This window comes from Rhincodon typus, chromosome 38, assembly GCF_021869965.1.
Source record: "Rhincodon typus isolate 14 chromosome 38, sRhiTyp1.1, whole genome shotgun sequence".
Taxonomy (NCBI): Eukaryota; Metazoa; Chordata; class Chondrichthyes; order Orectolobiformes; family Rhincodontidae; genus Rhincodon; species Rhincodon typus.
Window position 1 is genome coordinate 3,135,315 of NC_063369.1, and position 12,997 is coordinate 3,148,311.

Consider the following 12,997-nt stretch of genomic DNA (forward strand, 5'->3'; position numbering starts at 1 on the left):
AGACTAGAACACACCACCCTCCCCCGCATTCAACCTAAACTGTGGATCCAGTACGTAGATGACACATTTGTCATTAGTAAATGCAACAAATTAGAAGAGATCCACCACCTCATCAACAATGTATTCACAGGGATCAAATTCACAAGGGAAGAAGAAAACAACAATCAACTTCCATTCCTGGATGTTAAAGTAGAGCGATTGACAAACGGGGAGTTCTAAACCTCAGTATACAGAAAAGCAACCCATACGGATCAAATCCTCAACTTCCACAGCAACCACCCCAACGTCCACAAACAAGGCTGCATTAGGACACTATTTAAATGGGGGAGGACACACTGCAACACTCCAGAACTACGCAGGAAAGAGGAAGAACACTTATACAAGATCCTCGCTTTAAATGGATATCCCCACAACTTCATCCACAGATGCCTACAGAACAGACAACAACAGGAGGACACAGTACGATCTAATGCATTGGCCATACTGTCCTACATCAAGAACATATTGGAACTGACAACAACACTGCTAAGACACTAGGAATCATGGTGGCCCACAGGCTCACAGCCACTCTACAACAAATACTTACAAGGATTAAAGATCCCATTCCCACATCAATTTAAATGGGACAAGGTAACCATAGTAGCCCAAGCCAAACGTAGACACGCACGGGACTTCCCAGAGGCATGGTTCTCCACCTGTAATGCAGTCAACAAACATATAAAATTGGACCTCATATACAAACCCATACAGATCAAAACCGGAAATGACAATACTCACCACAACGGACCAGACAGTATAAGTTCCAAGCGGAGTAGAATAACATCACTTCATTGGATGCTCCACTGATAATGTCACCTAGCTTGGTGACGAAACGTCTGAACGAGAACAAGCCAGCTCAGCAAGCAAGTCAACAACCTCACCCACAACCCGAGCTACAGATCTTTGCCAAAACTTTAGAGATACCAGTATCTGAGTTTTTGGTTCAGTTGATTAATTAGTGAAATTTCTGCCCGGGCTGAGATTTTGTCATACAAACCAATAAAATCTCCAGTTTGGCCTTTCTCTTGCCTATGTTTACTGTCATTTACAAGATTGAGGGTAAGGACACTAACATGGTAAAAGAGATCAGCCAAGCTTACTGCTGAGAAGTGTCGATGAATGGGGTATGACTGTCACCTGCTTCCCTCTTACATTATAAAATAGCCTGCCAAATTTCCCTATCTCGGTTCACACGTAATTGCCTGTGAAGGAGATCTAATTGGGAGTTTTAATGATAAATTGATAAGACAAAGTAGATGCAAAGAAGTTATTTCCTTCACTGAGAAATCTTGAACAAGGGGTGACAATTTTAAAGTTTGAGTTCGGCTATTAGAAAGTGATAGATATCAGGTAGGAGAAATCTCCCCAGAGGAGCTAATCAACTGATTCAAATTTTCAAGATTGAGGTTGGAAGATAGGATAAAAGGTATTATGGCATATGGATTGAGAACGGGCAAAGGAAAATTTGATATGGGAAGGTTTGAATGACCCACTCATTTTATGTACCTAGCATTAACCCTTTGAGGTGAGATTGCAGCATTATGGTGCTGTGAGTTTTCTGAAAGGCAATGATTTCTGTCTATTTGTTTTCAGCTACATATTTGTATTGTTTTATTCATAATTAAGTTATGAAAGAAGTGGTCAGTAACTTCTGAGGAGGGAAGAAAATGTACTCTATCTAAATTGAATACTCAACTGTCTTACAAAACAATTTGAAAACTATAATTCTTATGTAATGACATGCAAAACTAGGATAAACATGTAAAATGAAAAACCAAGAAATGTATTTCCTTCTTTCAGTAAACAAAAATGCGAACACCGATGCTTTGCCGAAAAAGGAAGAAGAAAAGAAAGAAGAGGAGCAGAAAGGTGGTGATGAAGATGGACCGAAACCGATGCCACCCTATAGTTCCATGTTTATATTCAGCACTACAAATCCGTGGGTCACTTTCAAATATTTATTGGAATTTTGACTGATAGAGATCTAAGCTATATTTCCAGTTGTATATCAGAACCCTTTTATTTCACACTTAATTATAAATCTTACTGAGAAACTGTGATGGAGAGTCATGCTTCAGGCTTTGCTTCTATTTAGTTAGACCCAAAATCATATCATGTTGGCCCTATGATTTAGTAATAATAGTCAGCATGCTGCAGGCAGCAGGAGGCATCCCGGTCAGCTCACTGGAAAAGTGGAATTGAATATCAGACCGTTGTAGTTCTAGCAGGTGACACTTGAGTAAGTTGATAACAGAGCCAAAGAAAACTAAACAAAAGAATCTAGGGGAAGAACATTTAGATATCCCAGCCTTCCATCTAGAAAATACCTATGGGCCCAGCAAGTATCTACTATTTTCTTAAAATGACACCGAAGCAGCAGAAGAATACCAATTATCAACAGGTGAATCAAAGCAAGAGGACATAACTAAAGAGTTTGTTGTGTCTATCAGGTCATCCTGGGGAACAACAGAAACAGGGGTGGATGGAAAGGAAATGTGTTGGGAACTCTGCAAATCCAAGTTGTGAGCTTTGGTATGTGAAAGTTGGGAGAGGAGTTGCAGCAAGGACAGTTTGAGGAAAATACAGTTCAGCACAGAGTACCAGCAGAACATGCTGAAAATATTCAGCAGATTATGGCAGTATCTGCAGTTCGAGAAAGAGAGAAATGTGCTGAAGTCTCATCAAAAGTTAAAGTACTATTCCTCAAATTTGTATTGAGTTTCACTGGGGCAGTGTGATAAACTGAGAACAGAAATGTCAGTATGAAAGGAGGGTGGAGAATTAAAATTACAGGCTATTGAAGCTCAGGGGCAGGCTTACAGACTGAATAGAGACGTTCAGCACAGTAGTCATAGAGTCACAGAGCTGTACAGCACAGAAACAGATCCTTCAATCCAACTCATCCATGGCGACCAGACACCCTAAATTAATCTAGTCCCATTTGCTAGCAGTTGATCTATATCCCTCTAAATCCTTCCTATTCATGTACCCATCCAGATGCCTTTTAAATGTTGTCATTGTACCAGCCTCCACTACTTCCTCTGGCAGCTCATTCTATGCACGTTCCACCCTCTGCGTGAAAAAGTTGCCCCTTAGGTCCCTTTTAAATCTTCCCCCTCTCACCTTAAACATATACCCTCTAGTTTTGGACTCCCCCCACCCCAGGGAAAAGATCTTGTCTATTCACCTATCTATGCCCCTCATGATTTTATAAACCTCTCCTATAAGATCACCCCTCAACCTCTGACGCTCCAGGGAAAATAGCTTCAGCCTATTCAGCCTCACTCTATAGCTCAAACCTTCCAGCCCTAGCAACATCCTTGTAAATCTTTTCTGAACGCTTTCAAGTTTCACAACATCCTTTGTATAACAGGGAGACCAGAAATGAAAGCTGTATTCCAAAATTGGCCTACCCAGTGTCCTGTACAGCTGCAACATGACCTCCCAAATCCTATACTCAGTGCACTGACCTATGAAGGCAAGCATACCAAATGCCTTCTTCACTATCCTGTCTACCTGCAACATTACTTTCAAGGAACTATGAACCTGCACTCCAAGGTCTCTTTGTTAAGCAACACTCCCCAGGACCTTACCATTAAGTGTATAAGTCCTGTCCTGATTTGCCTTTCCAAAACACAGCACCTCACATTTATCCAAATTAAACTCCATCTGCCACTCCTTGGCCCATTGACCCATCTGATCATGGTCCCATTGAACTCTGGTGTAACCTTCTTTGCTGTCCACTACATCTCCAATTTTGGTATCAACTACAAACATACTAACCATACCTCTTATGTTTACATCTAAATCATTTATAAATGATGAAAAGCAGTGAACCCGCACTGATCCTTGTGGCACACCACTGGGCAGAGGTCTCCAGTCTGAAAAGCAACCCTCAACCACCACCCTCTGTCTCCTAGCTTCGAGCCAGTCATCCAAACTGTGATATGCACAGAAACACAAGTAGACAACATTGTGAGCAGTGGAACAAATTGAAAGAAATACATGTAAATCACAGAAGGAGTAGTTGGGGTTTTAGATGGTGAGAAGAGAGAATTTAAAAGGACATGTGACATTTCCTGTGTTTTGCTTGGAAACACGTGTTGGGAAGAGGATCATGAATTGGGATCGCTAAAGAATTAACCAGGGTATCTGGGCAGGAATCGTCCCTCTAGAATTCTGAACAGAGAAGTGAGGGGAAGATATGTTTGGTAACAGCAATAATCTTCGCTTTTTTGTTATGGCTCCCTTTTGTGTCAATGTCTTGCCTGATTTTAGCAGGAAAGCACTAGTAACTCTTAATTTTAAAAAAAATCAAAATGAAATCATTCTTGGAAATCATTAGAGAGCAGTGATGCAGTAAAGTGGGGTAAACACTGTGGGCAGTACTTTTCCATAATAATTAACTGAGAATGGAAATCTCGTGTTCTGAATGCCACCTTAACAATTCAGCTTGGTACCACAGGCACCCATCAATTAGAAAAAAACAGCAGTAAGTTATCATTACAGTACCTAGCACCAAATTTCTGTTACCAAAGCTGCCATTTCAGTATCTCCGTTGCTTCTCATCTTTCAGCCTCCTTGCTGTTTGCTTACCAAGTCTCACATTGAGTTCTAGTCTTTTTCTATTGCTTGCTTAGCACTCGGCTGGAGTATTGCTTTAATATTTACTCCTGCCAGAGGACAGGAAACAGAAGTCAGGACTGTTTGCAGAAGCCAAATCCATCTCCTAGATTGGAACAGTCACTCATGATTTTCACATGGGTGCACCCTTAATTGTCATGGAGACAGATCTGCCATCCAATTAATTACACAGGATCAGCTCTTAAAACTAGGGGGCTAATCAGCGGTCTTCCAGCTTGAAAGAAGTAGCAGTTTGGTATAAATAACATGAAGGCACCCTCTCTCCAACTTTTTCAGATCTTAAAGTAAGCAATGTTTTTGGCAGCCAGGCAACCAGTTATGGAGGGAACATACCTAATTCTTCTTGAGCGCTGACCCCTGCAGTATGTCACTGGGAAAACATTTTCAGGTGCAAAAACTAGACTCCACTGCCTGCGAGAAAGTCATCCAATTGGAAAATACAAGTCAGCCTCCTGTAATTGGCCTGAGGTAGCTCTTATTGAGCTTAATGGGTTATCTGTCATGTGAGGCTGGGTAGCCTTGCTCTGACCAATTACCCTTTCCTCCCACCTCCAGCCCCCCAACCTTCTTCCTTTACCCCCACAAAAATGGTCCAGAGTTGGGATGAGACCTGGGACCTGATAAGCAGGCCAGCCATGCCAATTTCAGTTCCCAACCACTTCTGATCCTGGGCCAAAATCCGAATCCTGTTAACTGACAAGTTATCATTCTCATCAATACATTGATCCTTTTGTAAATGGGAGTTTGTATTGCTCTACTGATTAAATTGTTCTAGTTTTACAAAGCTTCAGCAATAACGAGTGCAATAAACCAAATTATTTTAAAACTTTCTTGACAGACTGCGCCGAGCTTGCCATTACGTTGTAAATTTACGCTACTTTGAAATGTGTATCCTCATGGTCATCGCAATGAGCAGTATTGCACTAGCTGCAGAAGATCCTGTCCAACCAAATGCCACAAGAAATAATGTAAGCTGTTGCCAATTAATATATAGTAAACCTTTGATCACTGTCTTTAAAAGGGTCACTGCTGCAACAGAAATGATGGAGTCAAACAATGAGAATAATTCTGTGTATAAAAGAGGGGAAGGGAAATAAGGTTAAAAGTAGAGAAGCTAAACAGCAATGGTCAAAAACATGACAGAACTGACAGAACAGACAAAATTGCTGACTTTTCTTTCTACGTCCACTACATGCAGTTGTGTAGTGCACATATTTTTGGTGTTATGGATTCCTTTTTGGATTCAAAATGGCATTTACACTGTACTCAGCCTTTTATGTGGGTTGTGCCAGTCTCCAGCCTGGTAATTAGCATGGTATGAAATGAATGCAGATCATGATGCCAGTTAACTGTAAGTCTGATTTGATGTTAGCCATTTCATTTTCAACTTTAACACTGTAATTTATTATCTTATCCAGCTGACCATACGTTGTTGAGTTAGTAGAACCATTCAGAGTTTTGCACTGCTATTTAAAGTTCATTAAGTCTACATGGAGGTGTACGACTTATATTGAGGTCTTGATTCAAAATTCAAATGATCTGTTTAGAACACATCTTCAAATTATGATTCATGCAGTTCCATTCCCCTTGGCCTACAGTCTCACAGGAAGAAGGAGCAGAGGAGTTTCAGCTGAAAAGAAGTTGCTCATCAGATGGAGGTGGGAAGTGAGAAGGGGATTCTTCAGGGGGGCAGTATCATTATGCAATTCCCTCCATAACAGCATTGTAGGTCTACCTATAGCACATGGGCTGCAGTGGTTCAAGAAGGTAGCTCACCACCACCTTCTTAGATGGGCAATTAATGATAACAAGGTGTAGAGTCAGAAAGAAGGGTCCCGACCCGAAACGTCAGCTTTCCTGCTCCTCTGATGCTGCTTGGCCTGCTGTGTTCATCCAGCTCTACACCTTGTTATCTCAGACTCTCCAGCATCAGCAGTTCCCACTATCTCATGGGCAATTAATGTTGGCCCAGCCAGCGACACCTATACCTCACAAGTGAATACATAGAAAGTTAGAATGCAGGAAAAACCCAGGGACAGTTTTGACTTGGTGATGTTAGCTGTTGGTGAAGAGCTGGAGTTATGCTTGTGAGTGAGTACATGTGTGCAGTTTCGTGGCCCAATGAAGCAAGACCAGGAATGGAGGGTGATTGACTTGAACAGGAACAGTTGCTGAAGCAGTCCATGATGGAGCAGCTCTTGAGAGGGAGGTTTAAGATTGACAAGGTGAAAAATTGTAATACTTCATGAAAGTTAGTGAGCTTTGGTAATCTACCATGACATTAATGTTTGGGAGGAATTGTTGAGAAATCTGTGGGATCTGTCCTCATTGCATTTGCTACTCTTTTAGACTGTGGGTTATTCAATCACAACCTGTTGCCTGTTTTTACTACATATTAATTGAGGATATTAGAAATGATTTCTGTGTGTATTGTTGATTGTGTTACTGTTCTAACAGTCCGTAGTAAAGTATATTGTTGTTTGTTTAAAACCCGTTAAATTTTGTGACTTCACTCTCTTGGTAAGCTTCCTGGACCTTACACTTGTATACTTGAAAAATAAATATAATTGGTTCCTAGCTCTATTGTAACACAAATTTGGTGGTCTCATTTGGTATCATAATACTTGTCAATTGTCATAGTGATTTTATTTTGTCTCAGTTTCCTGTCCTTTCACTATTTGAGTCCTGAAGAGGGTGACAACTGGGTTAAAAAGGCCACCACTGACCATTGGTTCCTGATTCCAGTTCACAATCTATGCACATGGTAGCAGTGTATAAGAACTATGTTGCAGGAGAGGCTATCTTCAGTAGACCGTTGGGTGCTTCACAAAGCTTCCAGTGCTTCAGCTGCTCTGGACCAGTCCAGTCCTCCCAGAGTATATGGTCATGAGAGCATAGCGCTAGACATTAGTTAGAAGGTGAGCAGCTGAGTAGGAATGGAGAGAAACAATCAGCACTTTGTTTCTGACTGGGCTATCTTTGATTCATCTGATTGGGTCACCAGTGAACACAGCCCAGTTCTCCTTTGGAATAGTCCCACCTTACTGTCCTACTGTTAGTGGCCATAACAGTGTCCTCTTGTCCAGAACATTGAAAAACAAGCCACTGCAAAAAAAAAACATTCCAAGCTAACTTTATTAATCAACTAAAAATCAAAAGGACTGTGGATGTTGAAAATCAGAGAGAAAAACAGAAATAGCTGGTAAAACTCAGCAGGTCTGGCAGCATCTGACGAGAGAAAACAGAGTTAACATTTCGGATCTAGTGACCTTTCTTCAGAACTGGACCCAAAATGGTAACTCTGGTTTCTCTCCACAGATGCTGCCAGACCTGCTGAGTTTTTCCAGAAATGTCTGTTTTTGTTTATAAATCAACTACCCAGTGTTCCATAGAAAAGTCAACTTTTTAGACAGATCAAGGATGACTTTCTTCCACTTTGGTCCAAAGAGTTCTGAGATTGCTGGAACATCGAAATGTGCAGAAGGTGATGATTGACAGATGGTTGGGGAGTTGTTTTGGTGGTTTTGTGCTCTATTTGCATCAGCTTTGGCTCTGCCCCTTCACGACAAAGAGGTCGTAATGTGTTCATTGCCTTCCTAAATGGGTGTTCTTCAGTTTGGTCAGTAACAAGCTAGAGTTTCCCTTGGGTTGGCAGGTACACTTGGCTACTTCAAGAATGCTTTGAGGGTATCCCTAAGTTAATTAAACTATACGCTGTCCTTTATAGTAAGCCTTCCATGTACCTTTAACTGGCTTAATGATCCTACCAGGGATGAGAAATTGCTGCCATTTGGCAGAATGCCAATTTGGAATCAGGGAATTCCGCCACTAAATTATTTTCCAATCTCCACTGCTACAGAGATGTATTGAAATATATTAAACTTTAAACCTTTAAGGAGAACAAAATTTGAGTCTGGGCTTAAGAAATGGGAAGATGAGGCAGAGCCTTAGTCATTCAAGACCTCTGTTTAGGTTTGCAGACCCATCAAGGACAACGCACAATTATCCAATCAATTGTAGCTGAAATTGACATGGTCACTTGGTTGATTGGTTGTGTCTAATCAGCTGGTTCAATTCAATTTGAAACAGGAGCTGTTATAGCAGAGTAGTCAGTGCATATGGAGAAAGACCAAGATGCAACTGGTTCAGCCCAGCCCTTTGGGATGTAGTGTAGAGGAAGGGCTGGATTTAGTAGAAGGGGAAAGTCTTTGAATTTAGAAGCAACTCTACATAGAGGAGCATTTTAGGGACTCCCCATTGACTTTTCACTGGGGTAGTGCACTAGAAATTGAGCCCCACTATTCTTGGAGCCACCACAACTGTTAAAATTTACTGAAATTGCCAAAAAATATCAAATTGCCTCTGACTGACTTCTATCCAGGGTTAAAGCAAACTGTACTAAGTTTTTTTCAGCAACAATGAAAATATCTATTTATGCACACACAGTCACACAGAGAAAAAGCAAGACAATAAAGGAAATATTATGAGAGGACGGAAAAGCAATAGTCCAAATCAGAAAACTAGATTTTACAATCCTTCCAATTCTTTGATAATGTCTCATATTTTCTGTGTAGCGATGATCATTTTGAAGTTCACTTGTTGCTTAGTTGGAGCCGGATCTTCCTTGTTGTCTTTGAGTTGTGGAATAATTTATTTCAGTATGTCCAAATGTAGTTATTCTGCTTTTTCAACAGAAAATTAGAGAAAGCAACTTTGCAGAGAAAGGAGAGAGAGAAAAATTGATGCAGCTAACTTCTGGAGATTTTCTTGCTTCACTCTTCCCTCACAGAAATGAAACTCCGTCCCTGTATTAAATTGCAGTCTGACTAGTCAGAGGGTTGTTGTTACGCTGACCTCTCATGAACCCACAATAATGGTGCCAACTTGTCTTGATTTAACGTCCTCAAAAATTAATATTGTCTCATATGCATCACTCAGCTGCACTTGCTTTTTCAAGCCAGAAACTCCTTGTAAACATAGACCCAAAAAAGATAGGAGCTGGAGCAGGCCGTTGGATCCCTTGTGTCTGCTCCACCATTCAATATGATTATGCCTGATCAGTAAGCGCAGTGCATTAATCCCACCCTCTCCCATCTCTTGATCCATTTAGCCACAAGCGCTATATTTGCCTCCTCCTTGAAAACACATAATGTTTTGCCTCAACCACTTTCTGGGGTAGTGAATTCCACAGGCTCACCACTCACCCTTCCCAACCATTACGCCCCAAAAGGCTGGGCTGAACCAGTTGCATCTTGGTCTTTCTCCAGCCCAGTCCCTCTCCATGTGCACTGACTACTCTGCTACAACAGCTCCTGTTTCAGATTGAATTGAACCAGCTGATTTGACGCAACCAAGTGACCATGTCAGTTTCAGCTGCAACTGATTGGATAATTGTGCGTTGTCCTGATTCTACTACTGTTTTCTAAAAGTTCTGCAAGAAAATCCTTGAAACTAGACTCTAGCACCTTCCCACTACTGACACCAGACTCATCAGTCTATAATGCCCTGCTTTCTCTCTACCAACTTTTTAAAATAGTCGGGCTATATTAGCTACCATCCAATCTGTAGGAATTGTTTCAGAGTTTAAAGAATCTTGGAAAATGACCGCCAATGTGCATTCTTCCCTTTTAAAATTATGTCCTTTTTCACAGTTTCTGTCTGTAGTCCAGGGAACAAAAAGATACATCCTGGCCTAAAATGGAAGATGACTATCCAAATTGAATTGGCCTGGAAATTATCTGCATTCATTTGAGATTATAAAAAATGTTATAATTATACGATAACTTGTCACAGGCAACAGCAGCAAGTAGAGTGACAGTAGTGGGAAGTTGAGAGCTGTCAATCTTAGAGGAAGGACAACAGGTTCCTGCACAATAAGGTCATAGTCATTCATATGGACAGGGACATAAATTAAAGTAAAGGGCAGGAGGTTTAGAGGGGACTTATGGAAGTTTGTTTTCATCTAGAAGGTGGTGGTTATCTGGTACTCATTGCCTGAAAGGGTGGTAAAGGCAGCAACCATTACAGCATTTAAGAGTATTTAGGTGGTGACTTGAAGTGCCATTGTAAACAAGGCTGTGGGCCAAAGGCTGGTAAAATAGGACTAAAGTAGATAGGTGATTGATGACTGGAACGTACGTGTTGGGCCAAAAGGCTTTTTCTATTCTGTAGAACTATCCCAAGTCACTTTTCCGACTGTGATCTATTTAGTCAGAGAGAGAGAGCTATACAGCACAGAAACAGACCCTTCGGTCCAACATGTCCATGCCAACCAGATATCCTAAATTCTGAAGAAGAGTCCCGACCTGAAACATTAACTTTCCTGCTCCTCTGATGCTGCCTGGCCTGCTGTGTTCCTCCAGCTCCACACTGTGTTATCTCTGACTCCAGCGTCTGCAGTTCTTACTATCTCCTAAATTAATCTCGTCCCACTTGCCAGCATTTGGCCCATATCCCTCTAAACCCTTCCTATTCATATACCCATCCAGATGCCTTTTAAATGTTGCAATTGTACCATTAACAACACTTTCACCAGTAGTCCGCTGAGGTTCTTATCAATTTTCATTATCAAGCACATCGTAATGGCCTATCATATGCAGCATCTCTTCGTAGACCCAGACAGTTTAGCGGTCAGTTTCGCTGGCATCAAAAACTTGGCATGTAAATGAGCTTTTACTCTGTCACTTCATGGTGCATACCTTCAGTAGACTAGCATAATTACATTATTATCCTCAGTAACCTTTAGTTTAATGTAACTGAGAAACCTCCTTGAGTGATTTGAGTCCATAAGGGTTAATTCCTTAATGTGCATGTGGATGCGGCACTCATATGGACTCAGAATTACAACCTTATTGCTCATTCAGAGAACCAATGCAGGCACAATGGGCTGAATGGCCTTCTTCAACACTGCAACAATTCCCTGTTACTCCAGTTCTTCAAACTGTGCTCCTGCAAGTGCAGCTTCCTAATGGGAGGAGTTGGGACAGTGCTTTGGTGAAAATGTGTAATGGAAGGGATCAATTCTAGAAGTAGTTAGTAGTTAGGTGATACAAGTTTGGGTTTCAAAATCCTTTGAATTGTACATGAAAAGGAAGGCCGAAAAAGGTGAGGAATTTCACAATTTTGTGATTGCGAAAAAGACTGAGTTGTGCTCAGAGATATAATCCCTGTGGGGAATCTAGAGCTAGGGGGCACAGTTTAAAAATAAGGGGTGTCCCATGTAAGACACAGATGAGGAGCAATTGTCTTTCTGTTAGATTGTTGTTCAACTTTAGAATGCTCTTCTTGCAAAGTGCGGTGGAAGCTGGATCATTGAAAATGTTCAAGGCTAAGTTTAACAAATATTTCATCAAATCAAGAGCTATGTGGGGCATGCAGGAAGGTGGACTTAAGGTGACAGTGTGATTAGCCATGATTTTGTTGAAAGGTAGAGCTGGCTCGAGGGGATGAATTGTCTATTGCTCCTTCTATTTCTTATGATCTTAATGATAATTGTGGTACGTTATCATCAATGAATCCCACCACTACCACTTGTGCTGCCAGCCAATTGTTTTGGCTGGCAGTTTTGCTGAAGCTGGGTAGGGATGAGCAGTTTTTAAGTTGAAAGCAACAGAGTGGAATGTAAGGGGCGGCGTGGTGGCTCGGTGGTTAGCACTGCTGCCTCAAAGCACCAGGGACCCAGGTTCAATTCCAGCCTCGGGTGACTGTCTGTGTGGAGTTTGCACATTCTTCCTGTCTCTGCATGGGTTTCCTCCCACAGTCCAAAGATGTGCAGGCTAGGTGAATTGGCCATGCTAAATTGCCCATAGGGATGTGTTGACTAGATGGGTTATAGGGGGATGAGTCTGGGTGGGATGCTCTGAGGTTTGGTGTGGACTTGTTGGGCCAAAGGGCCTGTTTCCACACTGTAGGAATTCAATAAAATGAGTAAACTGTGAAGTTTTGATTTCATTCATTCTTTTCATTCCTTCTTTCCACAGGTTTTAAGATACTTTGACTATGTATTTACTGGAGTCTTTACCTTTGAAATGGTTATTAAGGTATGTACGAACTACCCATGCAGAGTGGGACAACCCAAGGTTCTTTGCAGTTAACTGATCTTAGCTAGCCTGACAGTTAAAATGCAACAATTGGCTTCATCAACTGAATAGGAGTGGGTTAAAACTGCCAAGGATACAACCACCAATTCCTGGTGAGAGGTCTTTAAGGTTATAAAAGGTTCTCGATAACATAAGCATAGAAAATATTTTCCACTTGTGCGAAATCCAAGACTAAAGATCATCCATAGACATGAGGAGCACGTTTTTGGCATGTG

The 12,997-nt window shown here is 41.3% G+C and overlaps 1 protein-coding gene across 1 annotated transcript in view; it reads left to right on the plus strand.

Moving 5' to 3' along the window:
• LOC109912552 (voltage-dependent P/Q-type calcium channel subunit alpha-1A-like) overlaps positions 1-12,997 on the plus strand; it is a 547,201-nt gene that overhangs the window by 335,904 nt on the left and 198,300 nt on the right. The window contains exons 22-24 of the mRNA XM_048617794.1: positions 1,840-1,978; positions 5,522-5,651; positions 12,663-12,722. Of these exons, the coding sequence (XP_048473751.1) occupies positions 1,840-1,978; positions 5,522-5,651; positions 12,663-12,722 (329 nt within the window). The remainder of the gene's footprint in view (positions 1-1,839; positions 1,979-5,521; positions 5,652-12,662; positions 12,723-12,997) is intronic.